We start from the raw sequence: 17,919 nt of genomic DNA, 5'->3' as shown, positions 1-17,919 counted from the left end.
ATCTAGTCCAACCTCTTGCTCAAAGCAGGACCAACACCAACTAAATCATCCCAGCCAGGGCTTTGTCAAGCCGGGCCTTAAAAACTTCTCAGGATGGAGATTCCACCACCTCCCTAAGTAACCCATTCCATCCTGTTCTTCTTTGAGTAGAAGTGAGAGAAGGTGTTCCGCCTGCCAGGGCCGTGCTGCTCCTTTCTCTGGACGGGGGTGTTAGGATATAGATATTCAGGCCTGTCTGCAAGGCCTATACTTTAAGAATTTAGGTGTATTCTTATCACTTAGTTATAGAGGTATAAAAGAAAGAATCAAAATCACTGTCTGTGTAATGGCCTTCACTTACTGTGACAGGCTAAGGCCTTCAGCTAAGATGTAGTTAGGCAGCCATAAGCTGGAAAGTGTATGGTCACATCCTCACATTCCAAAGTAGTCACATTGAAATAAGGTGCTATTGGCCTATTAGGAATACAATCCTGTCCTGATATTCCTGTCACCTCCAGAGAATGGGAAGAGCCTAGAAGATGTAAAAGGAAACTTAGTTTGATCGCATCCTGTCTGGCAAGAACTCACTTATCAATAGACACAGTTGGAGAACCCTTATGTCTGTATAGATGTAGTTGTGAAATCCTCACTTCTGTATTGTTTTGTATGTTTATTTGCATGGTCTCTGTCTGGTTCTCTAATTGTTTCTGTCTGCTGTATAATTAATTTTGTTGGGTGTAAACCAATGAAGGTGGTGGAATATAATTGGTTAAATAACCATGTTACAATATGTTAGGATTGGTTAGTTAAATTTCAGTAAAATGATTGGTTAAGGAATAGCTAAGCAAAACTCAGGTTTTGCTATAGAGTCTGCAGTCAATCAGGAAGTAAGGGGGCAGAAATGGGAACTGGGACTGGGAATGGGAGAATTGGGATCATGTTTTGCTAAAGGGGGGGATGGGAACAGAAACAGGGACACAGACAAGGCTCTGTGGTGTCAGAGCTGGGAAGGGGGACACTAAGGAAGGAAACTGGAATCATGCTTGCTGGAAGTTCACCCCAATAAACATCGAATTGTTTGCGCCTTTGGACTTCGGGTATTGTTGCTCTGTGTTCATGCGAGAAGGAACAGGGAAGTGAGAGGGTGAAGGAATAGCTTGTCCATGCTGTTGGCTGAATTTGCCTGCGGAGTGACCCAAGCATGGATATGGCCATGAGCACAGGATCATGCTAAATTCCAAGTGTGATGTTGCACTCCATATGTTTTATGGAAATAGGCTTATGAGTGTGAATATGATGTAACTGGAATATGCTTTATGCAAAAAGTCTCTTGTAAGGTATCATAATGAAGGTTATAAACTACTGAATATATTCCTCCTATTTGTATGCATGTATCATTCTTGTATCTGAAGCTAGAAATATGAAGTATAACTCTGAGGTCCTATTGTAATTATGCGAAGTGTGGGCCATTAATGGTGATTTAGAATCTTGATGGCTTCCATTGACCCAGACAGTTGGTTGTAAATTGTTTATTTACCTGAAAACCTTCCTGTGTACCCAGGAAGAATGGAGACTTACCATGACATGTGACTATGTCACATGATGCTGGAATCTATCATAATCCTTGTACTTTTCCATTGATGAGGCGGTGACAAGCACAGACAAAAGATTCCCGCCTTGTGCCAAAGCTATAAAAGGGGGTGAAGCAAGACAAAAGGGGCTGCCAGTCATGAGAGAACCCCTGCTTACCACCTGAGATGTCTGCTGGATCAAATAAAGACTGTACCAGGGGAAGGGATTGGGCCCATACTAGGAAGAAATCTAGTCTGTGAAAGAAGCTTATTGGAACATCTCTGAGGGTGAGATATTACCTGTAACACTGGTCTACAATTTTTGAGAAGTCGTCTGCTTCAGAGATAAAATGTGCTATTTGTTATGTATTTTGATGTGCTGAATTCAAATATGACAATTAAAACAACTGATTGGCTACTGTTTCTAAGATATTTAAGTTTTTACATTTTATGTCTATGTATATTGTGTAGATTGTAGAGTTTTAATCATAAATTGTAAACCTAGGTCTTTTCATGTGTTTATGGTTGCTTTACATGATAATATTTCACCTGTCCTGTTTATGTAACACTTTAAAAATCAGCAAAAGGGTTATCTAACTAAAATTTATTATGAAACAAAAGGCAAAAAACTATTATGTACATAGTTTAGTCCTATTCAGTGTCTACTCGGCGCTTCTTGGCTTGTCTCTTGTATTCATTAAATGGAGCATCTCTTGTCACTGTCCAGCAATAGTCTGCAAGCATTGATGGGCTCCATTTGCCCTGATAGCGTTTCTCCATTGTTGCAATGTCCTGGTGAAATTGCTCGCCGTGCTCGTCGCTCACTGCTCCGCAGTTTGGTGGAAAAAAATCTAGATGAGAATGCAAAAAATGTATCTTTAGTGACATGTTGCAATCAAGGCTTTTGTATGCCTTGAGGAGGTTTTCCACCAACAACCTGTAGTTGTCTGCCTTGTTGTTTCCGAGAAAATTTATTGCCACTAACTGGAAGGCTTTCCATGCCGTCTTTTCCTTGCCACGCAGTGCATGGTCAAATGCATCATCTCGAAGAAGTTCACAAATCTGAGGACCAACAAAGACACCTTCCTTTATCTTAGCTTCACTTAACCTTGGAAATTTTCCACGGAGGTACTTGAAAGCTGCTTGTGTTCTTCTTCGAGTGATTGCTCCTATGCATTCCATGTAGGTGTGCGCGCCGCGCGTGCACAGTTCTTCGGAACATTTTTACCCTAGCAACTCCGGCGGGCCGGCTTGCGCCCCCTGGAGTGGCGCCGCTATGGCGCTGAATATATACCCCAGCCGGCCCGTCCGCTCCTCAGTTCCTTCTTTCCACCCGTGACGGCTAGTAGGAACAGTGGAGTGTTCCCTTACCTCCACAGCCCTAGCGCTCTCAATAGTTCTAGTGTATATAGTTGTTAATAGTTTGTTAAGTTTCTTGTTAAAGTTGTATAGTTAGTTGTATAGTATAGTAGTTAGGGAATTAGAGGGGTTAGCCCTCTTCTTCCGCCCCGGTGCGGGCTTATGCCCGGAGCACCGGGATTCAAGCCCTGCGTGGCTTGCCAGCGGCCCATGCCGGTGAGTGACCCGCACGACTCTTGCCTTCGCTGCCTCGGAGAGTCGCACAGGTCAGATAAGTGCCCCATTTGTGTGGCTTTCAAGCCTCGTACGAGGAAGGAGCGGGACTCTCGTTTAAAACAACTCCTTATGGAGTCGGCTCTCAAACCTCCGGCACCAGCTCCGGCGGCGCCGAAGCCGGCCTCCGTGAGCAGCGCACCGGCAGCACCGAGCCGCCCCGGTGCCGACACGTCTCGGCACCCTGCACCGAAGACTCGGCACCGCTCGCTCTCTCCGAGGAAGAAACAAAAGGTGCCGAAGACGGCCACTGCGAAACAGCAGCAGAAGCCGTTAGCCCAACCGCCACCGACTAAAACGGTACAGGCTGAGGCAGTGCACAAGAAGTGCACCGGGCCGTTGACTCCGGCACCGCAAGGGCCGTCGAGTCCGGCACCGCCCAGCTCCCCGGTGCCGACCGAGGAAGAGCTGAGGCTCCCGTCCACGCCGGAGGCGTTTGCGACGGCGAAGGAGCTGATCGACCTCACCGCTGATACGGGCCATCAGCTATCGGCACCGCCGGTGCGGACAGTCAAGTCCATTGGAAAGCCACTGATGATGCGCCCTCCCTCTCCTGGCGGCCGAGGTGACCGGAGCGCTATGATCTGCTCTCGCTCCCGTTCTCCCTCTAGACGGCGGTCGCCAACGCACCGGGGCCGATCCGCACGACGGTCAACTTCGAGACGCCGCTCCCCGTCTCGTCACCGGTCGCAGTCCCGGTACCGCTCGCAATCGCGGTACCGGTCGCACTCCCGGCGACGCTCCAGGTCCCGGTCGCCAAGTCGCCGGCACCGCACCAGGTCCGGCTCCAGGCATCGCGGCCGATATCGAGAATCACGCAGCCGCTCACGGCACTGCCGCTCGCGATCGAGGTCTGACTCCCGGCACCGCCGGTCGAGCTCCCGGCGCCGCGCTTCACGCAGATCCCGTTCGCCTACCAGACCGCATGACGACCGGCACCATCCGGCGGCACCGGAGAGGCAGTTTACTCCGGCACCGGACGTCCGCCCGGGATCCGCAACGGCTCCTCCCTGGCCTTCAAGAGAACCCTCAGTTGCTTCCCCTGAGGGTAGTGCGGTAGACTTCCGAGCGGGGTCTCTTCCGCAGGACCATGGACCTCAGCAATGGGGGTTTTGGGTGCCCTGGGCCCAACATGAACAGGGGCCTCCCCTTCCACCGCGGCAGCCAGGCTCGGCGCGTTCGGTGCCAGAGGCCACTGTCAGCAGGCCACCCCCGTCTCCAACGCCACAGACCGCTGCTCACGGTACACCGTTGGCGCAGGAGACACTGGCACCGGAGCGCCCAGACGCGGAGCCAGCTCCTGAAGAGGTGCTGCCAGGTCACTCCTCGTCATCCTCTCCCGACGAGGCGGTGGCAGGGGCATCATCATCAGAGCCCCCGCCTATTGACCTCAAAGCGCACCAGGACCTTCTCCGGCGGGTTGCGAAAGCCATCAATCTGCCCATCGAAGAGGTCCAGGAGGTCGATGACCCCATCATGGATGTCGTGGGAGCAGATGCCCCCGTGAGAGTAGCGCTGCCGTTCATCCGCACAATCCAGCGGAACAATGCCACCATCTGGCAGTCGCCTTCCTCCGTCCCTCCCACGGCACGCGGAGTAGAGAGGAAATATTCTGTACCGCCTAAAGGGTACGAATACCTTTATGTGCACCCGACTCTGGACTCTTTGGTAGTCCAGTCCGTGAACGACCGGGAGCGTAACGGACAGCCTGCCGCTGCGCCGAAGTCAAAGGAGTCCAAGCGCATGGACTTATTGGGGCGCAAGATTTACTCGGCGGGCGGCCTCCAACTCCGCATCGCAAATCAAAGGGCCCTGCTATCCCGATATACATTTAACATCTTGGGATGCCTGGGTAAATTCGCGGAGCTGACCCCGCAGGACTCCCGCCGAGAATTCTCGGCGCTCCTGGAGGAGGGCAAGCTGGCCTCCAGGACCTTAATTAAGGCAGCGGTCGACTCAGCGGACTTGGGGGCCAGAACTGTGGCGTCCGGTGTGACCATGCGACGCATTGCGTGGCTGCAGTCCACTTTGCCGCCGGAGGTACAATACACCCTCCAGGACCTCCCTTTTGAAATGCAGGGCCTGTTCTCGGAAAAATTCAGTACCCATAATTCATAATCCAATACCCTGTAGATCTGTAGTGGAAAAAGAATCGAAGACACGAACCCATGAGGAGCTAGGAGCGTGAAGAGACTGACGGACACTGCTTCTTTGAAAGCTCCAGTTCTGTGCGCATGCGCATTGCCCTCAGTGGAAAACAGACGGGGGCCACCCATCTCAAAGAACCTCCTGTTACAGGTAAGTAACATCTCCTTTTGATTGAAAAATTGCCAGAGATGGAGAATCCAGCATGACTCTTGGTAAATTGTTCCAGTTGTTAATTACCTCAGAGTTAAACATTTACTCATTTCCAGTCTGAATTTATCTAGCTTCAACTTCCAGTCACTAGATCTTACCTTTTGTGGCTAGATTGAAGAACATATTGTTAAATATTTGTTTCCCAAGTCACCCCTGAACCATCTCTCTGTTAAGCCAAATAGATTCAGAGAGCTCAGTCAGTCTCTTGAGTTGCTGACTTGAAACGTGGCAGCTCTTTGTTCCGGCTGTACTTGTATTGGTAACTGAACCCTTGTCGCTTCCCTGGGATACAGCTTTTCCTGTTGACTCTGTTCTATCTCTCTCCCCAGATCCACTACCTCCGGCTCACCATTGCAGTCCTGAAGCACGAGAAGTCCAGGAAATACCTACTCAACAATGTCCTGTATCTTTTGCACTTACTCCCATTCCGACATACCCCCTAGAAGATGCAGTCAGTTTCCTCTCCCTGGGTGCCCTGTGTTCTGAGGGGAGTCATGCTGGGGGTCTCTTTATCTGCAGGAATGGTTGGTACCATTCTCCATGGAACCTCACTTTTGAAGAAGGGAGGGGAGCTCTCCAGACTGTGCTGCATCCCGTTGGGTTCTTTCTCCTGTCCCGTGCCCTGCTTCTCTCTGACTGTGCAAACCCCACACTCCATATCCGTTGGCTGACTCCTGGAGTGAAACCACAGAGAATTCACCAAAGCAGCTTTCACAGCAATCAGCTCCCTCCCAGCACCCAGCCTGTCCGTTTCAGTGGGATCCTCCCCAGTTCCTGAGCACCTCATGAAGATGGATTCAAGAGTTTGTTTGGAAAGGTTAACCCTTAACCCCATCTTAGCATTGGGGTTGCTTTTCCCTCCCCTGGAGCTCTTTGTATGGCTGACCTCCTGTGCATGCTCCCAGCTGAGCTGCTGGGCTTCTCCCTTAACTCCTGCACAGCTTCGATGTGCTCCGCTCAGTGGTGTTCTTCTACATCAAGAGCCCCCTGCGTGTGGAGGAGGCTGGCCTGCAGGAGCTCATCCCCACCACCTGGTGGCCAAACCGCTTCACCAAAGAGGTGTGCAACCACATGCCTCTTCTGGGAGTGGGAAAGATGCCTGGCCTGCCCAGTAGGGGATGGGTGGGTAGGGGTGTGTATGTGGGTGTGCGTGCGCGCCTGTGATCATAGAATGAAGGCCTAGCTGTGCTGCCAGCTGGCTAAGTAGGTGAAGCTGACTGCCTCGCCTGGTGTCTGGCTGAGACCTGAGGCAGGTGTGATGGTGGCAGGCCAGGGAAGGCATAGCTGCCTCCTGCTGGTGGGTGCCCCAGTACCTGGGACATGCTTGCACTTTGAGGCTGGGTTAGATAGCCAGGTAGCCATGCCGACTGGGATGGGTTTTCAGCTGTGTCTGGCCAGGAGGTTGTGGCCATTTCTTTCTTTGTGGGGACCTCTGTCCCCTCCAGACCAGACTACTGCGGTGTGGTGTTCAAGGGTGTGGAGTCAGAACGATGTGTTTATGTGGGGAGAGTGAGGGAGAGTCACAGCACAGCCCCTATTGAGTGGCATCCCCAGGCTGGTTCTTGCAGCACTACAGTGGGATGGAGACGCAGAAGGTGTGGTTTTGAGGGGGTAAAGGCAGTGGCAGGCTGGGGTCTCTGTGAGGTGTGGGAGGAGCTGACAGGTGGGTGATGAAGGCTGGGGATGTTGGTGGGGTGGAGATAGGTTGACTCCCCTGTACGCTGCTGGGGAGGTGATGAGCCATGTTGGAGGCGGAGGTGAGTGGAGCGTGCAGGGCATGGAAGGGGTGAGAGGACAGAGCAGTGAGTCGGGAAGGTGACTGAGCTGCATGCTCTGCGTGGAGCCCAGGGGAGCGAGGGGCCAGAGCCAGCCAGGAGGAGGTGGCAGCACCAAGGAGCGATACCCTGGGTGTGGCAGAGTGTGAAGAGGAAGCGTCAGGGTTTGGACATGGCCTGAGTGCTGGGTCCAGTGAGTGGCGGAGTCAGCGAGTTACCTGGTTACGGGCCCAAGTGATGGGCAGGAGGGTGGTGGCTGGGGAGGAGGAGGTTTTGGGAGGAAGCTGCATGCCAGGCAGAGAGAGGCAGCTCTGGGAGCTAAGTGCTCCCAGTCCTTACACAGAAGCCAGTCAGCAGCCAGTGCAGCTCTGCCCACTAGCCTCTGCTGTCTCTGGGGCAAAGGGCAGGGAGTACCTTGCTGTGATCCTGTGCCAAGGAGCTGCACTGGCTGCTGACTGGCTTCTGTGTAAGGACTGGGAGCACTTAGCTCCCAGAGCTGCCTCTCTCTGCCTGGCATGCAGCTGCGATCGACAGAGGGGCTTGAGCAGGAGCCCCAGCAGGATGCTGGGAGGGCATTCTCTATGGAGGTTAAAATAGCTCACAGTGACTGAGCTGCTGTCTGCTGTCCTCAGCTGCTGTGGACAAGCTGGGCAGGGTGTCTGTCTCCTGGGGTGAAGTGGGGTGGGCTTGGCTGAGTCTGATATGTGGATGATGTGTCAAAAGCACCCTGAGCTGGAGAGAGAGAGATTAACTAGTGCTGTGCACGGGGCACCAGGAGGTCGAGTCCGGTGCAGTGGGACATGCCGAGGCCAGGGAGTGGAGAGATGCGTTGAAAAACTCCCTAATAGCTCGTTTTTTTGTTTCCAGGCGGGGCAAGGGAGCAAAGCAGCCTTCAAGCTGTAGCTCCAGTGACAGGAAGCGGGGAGGGAGAGAGCAGGAGCTGAGCCCTGGAGCCTTCAGTGGAGGGGGGCATCTGGGGCTCCCAGGAGACGGAGCTCTCAGTAGGGTTTAGGGGCTCCCCTCCTTGCTCCCCACTGTGGTTGGTTTTAGGGGTGGGGGGTGGGGTGGCTTGAGGGACTAATTGGTTTGGGAGAAGGGAGAATTGCTTTTGGGAAGGTGTGTGTCAGGGACTGGGGTTGAACTGAGGGATCCTGTACTGTGAGGGGGCTCCTGGGGGAGGGGTTGGGTTCGGGGCTGTTCCTGGGAGTGGGTGCAGGGGGAGATGAGGCTGGGGGCTCCTGGGGAAGGAATGGTGTTCCGTGGGCACAGGCGGGCTTGGGGGAGAGACAGAGTTGGGTCACTCTGGGGGACAAGGCACTAAAATCAGGGCTCTAACAAGGCAGCTGCTGCTTCCTTCTCCCAGCCCAGTGTGACTCAGAAGCAATGAGCTGGGGGGCTGGCAGCTGCTTGTTGGCTCCTAGTTCAGTGTCTGAAGAATGTTGGAGAGGACTGCAGAGGGTGGCAGCCCTGTTCCTTTGCTGACCTGTTGACACTTTGGGGTGCAGTCCACTGGCTGGGTAGGCAGGGGAACCCCCAGACTGTGCTCACATGAGAACTGACAGATCTGTGCTGTATGCTCTGTGCGCCAAGGGCTCCCAGCCCCTCCACCACCATCCGTCATGGTCTGACCTGAGTTGCGTGCTGCTGCGGGGTGGGGGCAGGTATACCTTACAGGAGGGTAAGGGGAAGGGCTTCCCTCCCAAGTTGCTGTTGCAATTCTGCGGGGTTGTTCAGTTGCTCTCCACCCCTCAGAGGTCTGGCACTGTGGCTCTGGGCAGGGTGGCTCCTTCCTGGCTCCCACATCTGCTGGGGACCTGACACACTCCAGGGAGGGCTCCCAGCTTGGCTGCCAGCTGCCAGGCCACTCACTCTCCCTGGGGGGGAAGTGCCGCTGTTCCTCTGTGGTGCTGGGCTTAGTGTGCTGGTCCTGGGCTGGGGTTAATTGTCGACCACCCCCTCACCCCAGGGCAAGGAGAGCAAGGAGGTGAAGGAGGAGAGTGCCGAGGAGAGGCTGCGCCGACGGGCATATGACAGAGGCTGCCAGCGGCTCAAAAAACGCATTGAAGGTCTGTGAGGGGGTCACTGCTGGGGGACCAGCGCCTTGTAGAGCCGTGTGGCGAAATGCACTCACACCATCACAGGACGGGCATCTGAGCTGCCTCCAAGTGCCCTTGGCAGCCAGGAGCCAGCTGTGGGCCCATGCATGCTGAGTTGGTCAGTGTTCCCATGGCCGTGCAGTGGGAGCCAGGGGCCAGGCTGAGAGGGCCCAGCAGCCATGGATAGTGCTGTGCTGGCCTGGCCTGAGCATGCCTTCCTGACTGCTGGGGAGCAGTCTCAGGCAGTCTTTGCCCATGGCACGGGGGTGAATGGGCTCTGAGCTCTCAGGGCACTTCCCCTGATGGCTAACTTGTGTGTCTCTTTCTCAGTGGTGGAAGAACTCCAGGTTCAGATCCTGAAGCTGCTTCTGAACAACAAAGATCGAGGAGGGGTAAGTAGAACTGCAAGGCTTTCAAGGCAGAGCTGCTCAGGCTTTCCTCACCCGGGGCTACCTCTGCCATACAATACCAAGCACCCTCAGTCTTGTATGTGGAGAGGCAGCCGTGGAGAGGGCAGTGCTCCGTGTTGATCTGTGCAGGCAGGCTGCATTGCTCCCTGAGCCCTGGACTCTGTGTTAAGAGGGAGGGGAGGATCTCTGAACTGCATTTTCTCATTCTGTGAATCACCTGCTTTGGCCCTTGGTGTCCAACATAGAAACTAGAGCTCTTCCTTCGCTCTGAATTTCCTTCCTCTTTGGGATTCTAGTGAAATGTTAGCCCATGGGTATGTGGCCTCTAAAAGCCCCTGTGCATGTGCATTGCATACTGTGTTCACACTAACTGGCCACACTGGCAAATCCCAGCAGGGTCCTACTGACTAACCCACACTCACATCAGGAGGCACTGATGATATTGGCAGGAAGGTGGGGTGGGTACTGGCCCTGCTTAGCCTAGCTCCCAGGTTACTTAGTGGCACTTGTTAAATTGCTGTCCAAATGGCAACAGAACATAGCTGTCCATAGGTCACTGGCTCCATTGGGAGGGACCAAGTGTTGTTCTCGGGGCATTGCTATGCATGCCAGTGGTGCGGGATGCATGTCTGCAGTGGGAATAGCTTGGTCTGCTTTGGTGCAGGCCAGAAGGGAAGCTGGGAGGGAGAAGTGGAGTGCACTGGGCATGCAAACTAGCACGAGAAGACTTAAAAGGTCCCCAAAGATGAAACTGGTCCTTGTGCAGAGGGTTGTGCCAAGGCCTGTGTGGCACTCGATTCTCAAAGGGCTTCTGGGTGTGAATTTTGGGCCAGGTGAGCAGAGCAGTCGCAAAGCAGAGAGGAGAGCATGGGATTCTCACAGCTGGGTAAGCACCACTCCTGTTCTTTCTTCTGTCAGGGGGAAGCCTCCAGATATATCTTCCTGAACAAATTCCGCAAGTTCCTTCAGGAAAATGCCAGCAGCCGAGGGGTAAGTCGTGGTGCCAGCACTGCTGTGATGGGCCATTGTTCTTCTCTAGTGCCTCCGGACTGGGCAGCCGAGCCCTGCAGCAGTGTGAGGTGGCTGCACTGGGCCCTCTTGGCACAGGAAAGGATTGGCGCAGGCACTGTCCAGGAGATAGAACCCAAGAGACCCAGCTCTTCCCCCTGTAGCTGCCAAGCGTGCTGTCCTCCGGAATGTGGCTTGCGCACGCAGCGTGCACTGGGGAGGGACGGGTGCTGGGGTTGAGGCAGGCAGTGGGGAGGGAGAAGCCAAATGTTTTAACCCCTCTCCCAGCCAAGGTTCTCATCCCTTTAGGACCCCATCGCTAGCCCCTCACAGGGAGAATCTGACCCTACCTTCACCAAGGCACTGAGAGCAACATGCCGTTAGGGGCATGTTGGGTCTGTTGGGGAGGTGCTGTCGGAAGGGGGGAGAGATAGCTCAGTGGTTTGAGCATTGGCCTGCTAAACCCAGGGTTGTGAGTTCAATCCTTGAGGGGGCCATTTAGGGATCTGGGGGTAAAAATCTGTCTGGGGATTGGTCCTGCTTTGAGCAGGGGGTTGGACTAGATGACCTCCTGAGGTCCCTTCCAACCCTAATATTCTATGAAGGCAGACAGCATGGTGATAGCTGGAGGTGCTCACAGCCCTGCTGTGATGCTGCTTCCCAGGCCAGACCCACTCGCGGGTAGTGAAGGGAATTGTGCCGCTGTCAATGATACAAAGCTGACTGGTTCCTGTAAGAGGCTGTTTGTGATACCCTCAAAGGCTCAGCACCCAGGAGGGATTGTCATCTTGGGACACAGCCTGTGTCTGCCCCAGCCTTCCCCTCCGATTTCATGGCTGCACTGGCCCGTGCAGTCCCACTACAGTAGTTGTCGGGGATACTAGTGTAGGTGGAGCACTGGTGCTTAACCCTGGTCAGAGCATCTCTGGGGACAAGATGTCAGTGACTAGCCAGGATGCTAGGGTTAGTGCTTTCTTGCTGCTGCTGCCGCCGGTGGTGGAGCTGCTCCACAGCTAGTGCAGTGATGGGAGATTTGGGAGAAAGCCAGAGAACCCCAGCTGGCAGCCTGGTTCACTTGCTGCTGTTGAAGGTCTCTGTGATGCTGTGGTCACAGCTAACTCTGTGCTAGGTATTGGTGTTCTTCCCCACTGCATGGTTATGTTATTTAGCAGCTTACCTTCTCTGCCACTGAGAGTGCCCAGCTGGCGTTCAAACGTTTGTCTGCTAGCATGCCTTCAGGCCAGCGGGCTGGCCCAGCACTCAAATTTGTGATGCCACCTGGTGATGCCATGGGGAGGGGCACTGTGCCATGGGGAGGGGCACTTCTGGGGAGGTGCTGTGTGCTGGAGCTGGGCTTTGCGGCCAATGCTCCATGCGGTCTGCAAGACAGCGGAGTGTACAGAGTGGGGCTGAGAGCAGAAAGTCCAAGCAGTGCTGCTGCTGTGATTGCCAAGTGTGACTCTCCTTCACTGTCTGCTCTGCCGTCCCCTCCAGAACCTGACTGTACTGTGCCCGCCAGAATACATGGTCTGCTTCCTGCATCGACTCATCTCCACCTTGCGCTGCTACTGGGATGGGCACAAGGCCAAGGCTCCTGCAGCCCTGAGCAGTGAGGGTAAGGCCTCTCTATGCTTCAGCAGCGGCGTGGCATTGTCATGGAGGCCCTGATACACTGGGGGTGAGAACGGGATGGGGCCTGGCTGCTGTTTTCCAGGAGGTTGGACACTTGAGCTCCGTTCAGGAGCAGTGACCTTTCATGACCCTGCAGCCTGGGAACCTTTTACACTTGGGCAGTGGTTCAAGTAGAAATCATTTCTTGCTGGTACGCTGCACTTATGGGAGGGACACAAAAGGGGGGGGGCATGTGACCTCCCCCATGACTCCTCCCTGCCCCACCCCCAGCCCAGGGGCCCCGTGCTCTCCCCATCCTCTCCCCATGATCCACATCCATCCCACATTACTTGGGGGGGGCTCTGTCCTCCTCCCGCTGCACTGGAGACTTCTGCTGTACAGACCCCAGTCAGGAGGACTCAGGAGATGCAGCTGTGTGGAAGGGCTAGGGGCAGTACAGCCACACCGGAGGAGCTGCCAGTGTTCTCCTTTCACCGCTGTGGTTCCTGGGGGATCAGGGCTTTCCGGAACCGCAGCAGCGAAAGGAGCAGAAGAGTGTGGGGCTGCTGGGCAGCCCCCCGCCGGCAGCTCCTCCGGCATGGCTGCTGTACTGCCCCCAGCCTTTCCACACAGCTGTGTCTCCTGAGTTGTCCTGCCTGGGGTCTGTACAGCAGCCCTGCCAGAGAACGGGGCTGGGAGGGGGTAGGGCTGGTGGTGGTACAGCCACATGGGAGGTGCTGCCGGCGTTCTGTTCCTTTTCCCTGCTGCGGTTCCCAGTGGGGATAGGAGCAGAACGCTGGTAGCTCCTCCGGCAGCTGTACCGCCCCCAGCCCTGTCCTCCGGCGAGGCTGCTATACAGGAGGAGGAGACGCAGCTCCATGGAAGGGCAGGGGGCGGGGCTGGGGGTGGTTTCCTCCTCTGTCTTTCTGGTATGCAGTGCCAGCTATAAATATCTTACTGGTACGGCATAATGAACCGTACCACTGCACTTGGGGCTTGGCAGCACCTGGGAGGTGACTGGCATCGCTAATGCGGGATAGTGCTCCAGCCAGGTAACTCCACCCTGCACACTCACTGTTTTGGAATGGTCCTTCTGAGGACATGCCTCCGAAGCTCTGCCACTCAGGTTCCTCGCACAGACCAGTCCTCTGAGGGGAGTGGATGGGCTTGTCAGAGCCCTGAAGTGCAGGATGAACAGCACTATCTGGCCAGTGGGGCCTGTGCTAGCTGCTCTTATGCCTCTATATCAGCATCATCTATTCCAGGGGTCTCAAACAGGTTATTTTCTGTGGCCCACAAGCTCCTGGCGGCCCCCCCGCCCTCCACTAGGGTTTACCTAGAGCGGCTCCGACCCGATGTGCACCGGGGGCAGGGCAGGCTCCCTGCCTGCCTGCCTGCCCTGCCCCTGTGCCGCTCCGGGAAGCGGACGGAACCTGGGGGAGGAGAGGCACAGGGGTGTGTATTGACGCTGCTTCAGGCACCGCCCCCAGCAGCTCCCATTGGCCGCAGTTCCCTGTTCTCGGCCAATGGGAGATGCTGGGGGCGGTGCCTGAAGCAACAGCAACACACACACCCCTGCACTTCTCCTCCCCCACATTCCAACTGCTTCCCGGAGCGGCGCAGGGGCAGGGCAGGTGCGTGCCGGGCCAGATCCCGCCCCCCCAAACCCCTCCTGCAGTCGAACCCCCTGCCCTGAGCCCCTTGCCTCACCCTGCACCCTTCCTGCACCCCAACCCACTGCCCAGAGCCCCCTGCCACACCCCACCTGCACCCTGACCCCCTGCCACACCCCTCACCCCTCCTGCCCCCACACCCCTCTTGCACGCCCTGGGGGCAGGGAGGGGGCAGAGTTAGGGTGGGGATTTTGGGGAAGGGGTTGGAATGGGGGCAGGGAAGGGGTGGGAAGAGGCAGGGCAGGGGTGGGGCCTCATGGAAGGGGTGGAGTGGGGGTGGGGCTGAGGATGGCGGGGGGAGGTGTCAGTAATGTGGCCCTCGGGCCAATGTACTAGTCCTCATGTGTCCCTCCTGGTCATTTGAGTTTGAGACCCCTGATCTATTCCCTCTCAGTCCTGGCCTGCCACCCCTGCTATTCCAACCTTAGCCCCGCCTCCCAGCTCTGTCCAGCCTGGAATTGGTCAGGAGCACCCCACTGTGTGGCTCAGTGGTTGGAGTGTGTTGCTAGGAACTGGGTGGAGACCTGCCCCACTCGTGGAATGAGTAGGCTGTCGAGGACAAGGCAGCTGTAGGGGAGCAGTGTGTGGCCTATCTCTGTGCTTGTGTGGAGTGTGCTCCGCTCTGGAAACCACCTCTGCCAGAGTGGATCTGTGACACATTTGCAGGGCTGTCTGGCTCCCCAGGCTGGGGCCAGTGCGTAGTGCTCTCTGTCTCTTCGTGTTAGCTGGGTCACAGCCTGGGACGCTCGCCATAAATCTCTCTGTTCCTTTCCCACCAGAGGCATATGTTCCTCCTCAGCTCTTCTATAACGGGAAGGTGGATTACTTTGACCTGCAGCGGCTCGGTGGACTCCTGTCTCATCTCAAGAAAACTCTGAAAGGTGAGTGCTGGATCGGATTGCTTCACTTTACTGGCATGGTGTGGAGTCCTACCCTTCAGAGACCTTGGTCTAAATTGGGGGGAAGGGAAAGGAGGAGGTTGAGGGCAATGCAGTCTGTGGTAGCTTAGGGAGTAATGGGCATCTCCTTGTCCTTTAACTGCAGTGTTGGTTTCTGGGCACGTGGGGAGGGAGGGGCTGGTGTTCTGACTACAAGGAGAGGGCTGTCCGTTGCCCAGATTATCATCAATAATAATGCAGAAAAGGCAGATGTGTTCAATAAATATTTCTGATCTGTATTTGGGGAAAAAACAGATGATGCAGTCTCATCATATGGCGATGAGAACACTTTCTATTCCATTGGTATCTTGGGAGGATGTTAAATAGATCCCGGGATGCGTACACAGACATTTGTAAATCAGCAGGTCTAAATAACTTGCATCCAAGAGTTTAAAAGAGCTGGGTAAGGACCTTGCTGGACCATTAATGTTGATTTTCAGTAAGTCTTGGAGCACTGGGGAAGTTCTAGAAGAGTGAAAGAAAGCTAATGTGCCAATTTTCAAAAAGGATAAATGGAATGACCTGACTAATTGTGGGCCTGTCAATCTGACATCAATCCCTGGCAAGAGAATGGAGCAGCAGATACAGGACTCAATTAATAAAGAATTAAAGGAGGGTAATATAATTAATGCAAATCAATGTGGGTTTAAGGAACTTAAAATATCTCTCTTTGAGATTACGAGTTTGGTTGATAAATTTACTAGTGTTGATGTAATATGTGGACTTCAGTAAGATGTTTGACTTGGTACCATAAGTCATTTTAATTAAAAAAAAAAAATTAGAATGATATAAAAATAACATGTGTGGCAGAGCTCTGACCTTGCTCCTGTGGGTCCTGTGCTTCTAGGCGGTTTATGCTTAGCCTCAGTGGCTCACTGTGACCCTCCACGTAGCCCTTCTCTCTCTAGGGCCAGGGTTACAGTCTACTGAGCCCTTTTCATCATAGGCTGCAAGGAGGTTGGTGAGAGAACTCCCACAGTCTCTGTTCAGCCTCCTGTCCTGACAGGGACCTGACTTCCCCTTCCAGGAGCTGTTCCTGTAGTGGTGGGTTGGGGGGAACCCGGGCCCGCCCTCTACTCCGGGTTCCAGCCCAGGGACCCTAATGGTAGCAGTTGTTGGCAGCCAACCTTTCACTGCCAGAGTTGCTACATTTCCCTGGGCCACTTCCCCACAGCTCTCCTGCTTCTCCCTTCTTCACCCTTACCTTAGGGCTCCTTTAACGATGTTTTAGGGTGTCTTCAGTAACCAGCCCTTCAGCCGCACTTCTGCTCCTCTGCCTGACTGGAGTGAGCCCTTTTTATAGTAACAGCAGGGCCTTAATTAGAGTCAGGTGGTCACATTAACTGAATGGCCTCACCTGACTCTTTACAGGTTAATTAGTCAGGTGTTCTCATTAGCCTGGCGCAGCCCCTGCTCTGGTCAGTCAGGGAACAGAAAACTGTTAATCCAGTGGCCAGTATGTCTGCCTTCAGCTATTCTGCTGTACCCAACTGGCCTGAGTCTATCACACATGGTACACCTTAATGGATTAAAAACTAGCTAACTGATAGGTCTCAAAATGTAACTGCATATGGGGTATCATCATTGAGCCAGTGTGTTTCCAGTGGGGTCCTACAAGGGTCTGCTCTTGGCCCTACGCTGTTTAACATTTTTATCAATGACATGGAAGAAGACATAAAATCATTACTAATACTTTTGTACATAACACAAAAATTGGGGGAGTGGTAAATAATGAAGAGGACAGGTCACCAGTACAGAGCAGCCTGGATTGCTTGATAAACTGGGCTCAGGCAAACAAGATGTGTTTTAATATGGCTCAATGTAAATGTATGTGTCTGGGAACAAAGAATGTAGGCTGTATTGTACAGGCTGGGGGACACTCTTCTGGGAAGCAGTGACTCTGAAAAATCTTTGGTGGTCGTGGTGGATAATCAGGTGAATAGGATCTCCCAGTCTGACTGTGGCCAAAAGAGCTAATGAGATTCTGGGATGCATAAATGGGAATCTCAGTAGGAATAGAGAGGTTATTTTACCTCTGGATTTGGCACTGGTGCAACCACTGCTGGAATCCTGTGTCCAGTTCTGGTGTCCACAATTCAAGAAGGATGTGGATAAATTGGAGAGGGGTCAGAGAAGAGTCACAAGAATGATGAAAGGATTGGAAAACCTGCCTTATAGTGAGAGATGCAAGGAGCTCAATCTGTTTAACTTAACAGAGAGAAGGTTAAAGGTTGACTTGACCACAGTCTATCAGTACTTACATGGAGAACAAATATTTAACAATGGGCTCTGCAGTCTAGCAGAGAAAGGTCTAACACAATCCAATGGCTGGAAGCTGAAGTTAGACAAATTCAGACTGGAAATCAGGCCTACGTTTTTAACAGTGAGGATAATTGACTATTGGAACAACTTACCCAGGGGCATGGTGGATGCTCCATCATCTGTAACAATTTTTAACTCTGGATTGGCTGTTTCTCTAAAAACTCTGCTGCACGAATGCTTGTGGGGCAGGTCTCTGGCCTGTGCTCTACCAGGGGTCAGACTAGGTGAGCACAATGGTCCCTAGTGGCCTGGGAATCTAGGCACCTAGGAGGAGTCTGCAGTGCCATTTGGCCCTAGCTGCCTTGCATGCTTCCCTTTCCTACTGCGTTATTTTAAATGGTGCCCTTCCTTGTAAGGGGTTAATGTGAAGATTGATTGTTAGAGAGGTTTGGGGGCAGAGAGAGGGGGGACAACGATAGGATAGCCCCATGGAGGGGGCCATGCCCAGGTTGGAGGGACTGGTGGCTAACAGACTGAAGGATGGAAGGGGATGGGAGCCTTTAAGCTGCAGGGAGAACCTGAAGGAGAGGTGAGGGAGACTCTGGG

The 17,919-nt window shown here is 53.9% G+C and overlaps 1 protein-coding gene across 1 annotated transcript in view; it reads left to right on the top strand.

Moving 5' to 3' along the window:
• RNF123 (ring finger protein 123) overlaps positions 1-17,919 on the top strand; it is a 161,958-nt gene that overhangs the window by 64,570 nt on the left and 79,469 nt on the right. The window contains exons 15-21 of the mRNA XM_045024068.1: positions 5,870-5,943; positions 6,482-6,599; positions 9,282-9,381; positions 9,742-9,803; positions 10,740-10,811; positions 12,324-12,444; positions 14,893-14,994. Of these exons, the coding sequence (XP_044880003.1) occupies positions 5,870-5,943; positions 6,482-6,599; positions 9,282-9,381; positions 9,742-9,803; positions 10,740-10,811; positions 12,324-12,444; positions 14,893-14,994 (649 nt within the window). The remainder of the gene's footprint in view (positions 1-5,869; positions 5,944-6,481; positions 6,600-9,281; positions 9,382-9,741; positions 9,804-10,739; positions 10,812-12,323; positions 12,445-14,892; positions 14,995-17,919) is intronic.

This window comes from Mauremys mutica, chromosome 7 (assembly GCF_020497125.1).
Source record: "Mauremys mutica isolate MM-2020 ecotype Southern chromosome 7, ASM2049712v1, whole genome shotgun sequence".
In the NCBI taxonomy this organism is placed as follows: domain Eukaryota; kingdom Metazoa; phylum Chordata; order Testudines; family Geoemydidae; genus Mauremys; species Mauremys mutica.
This window is presented reverse-complemented; position numbering and strand designations above follow the sequence as displayed.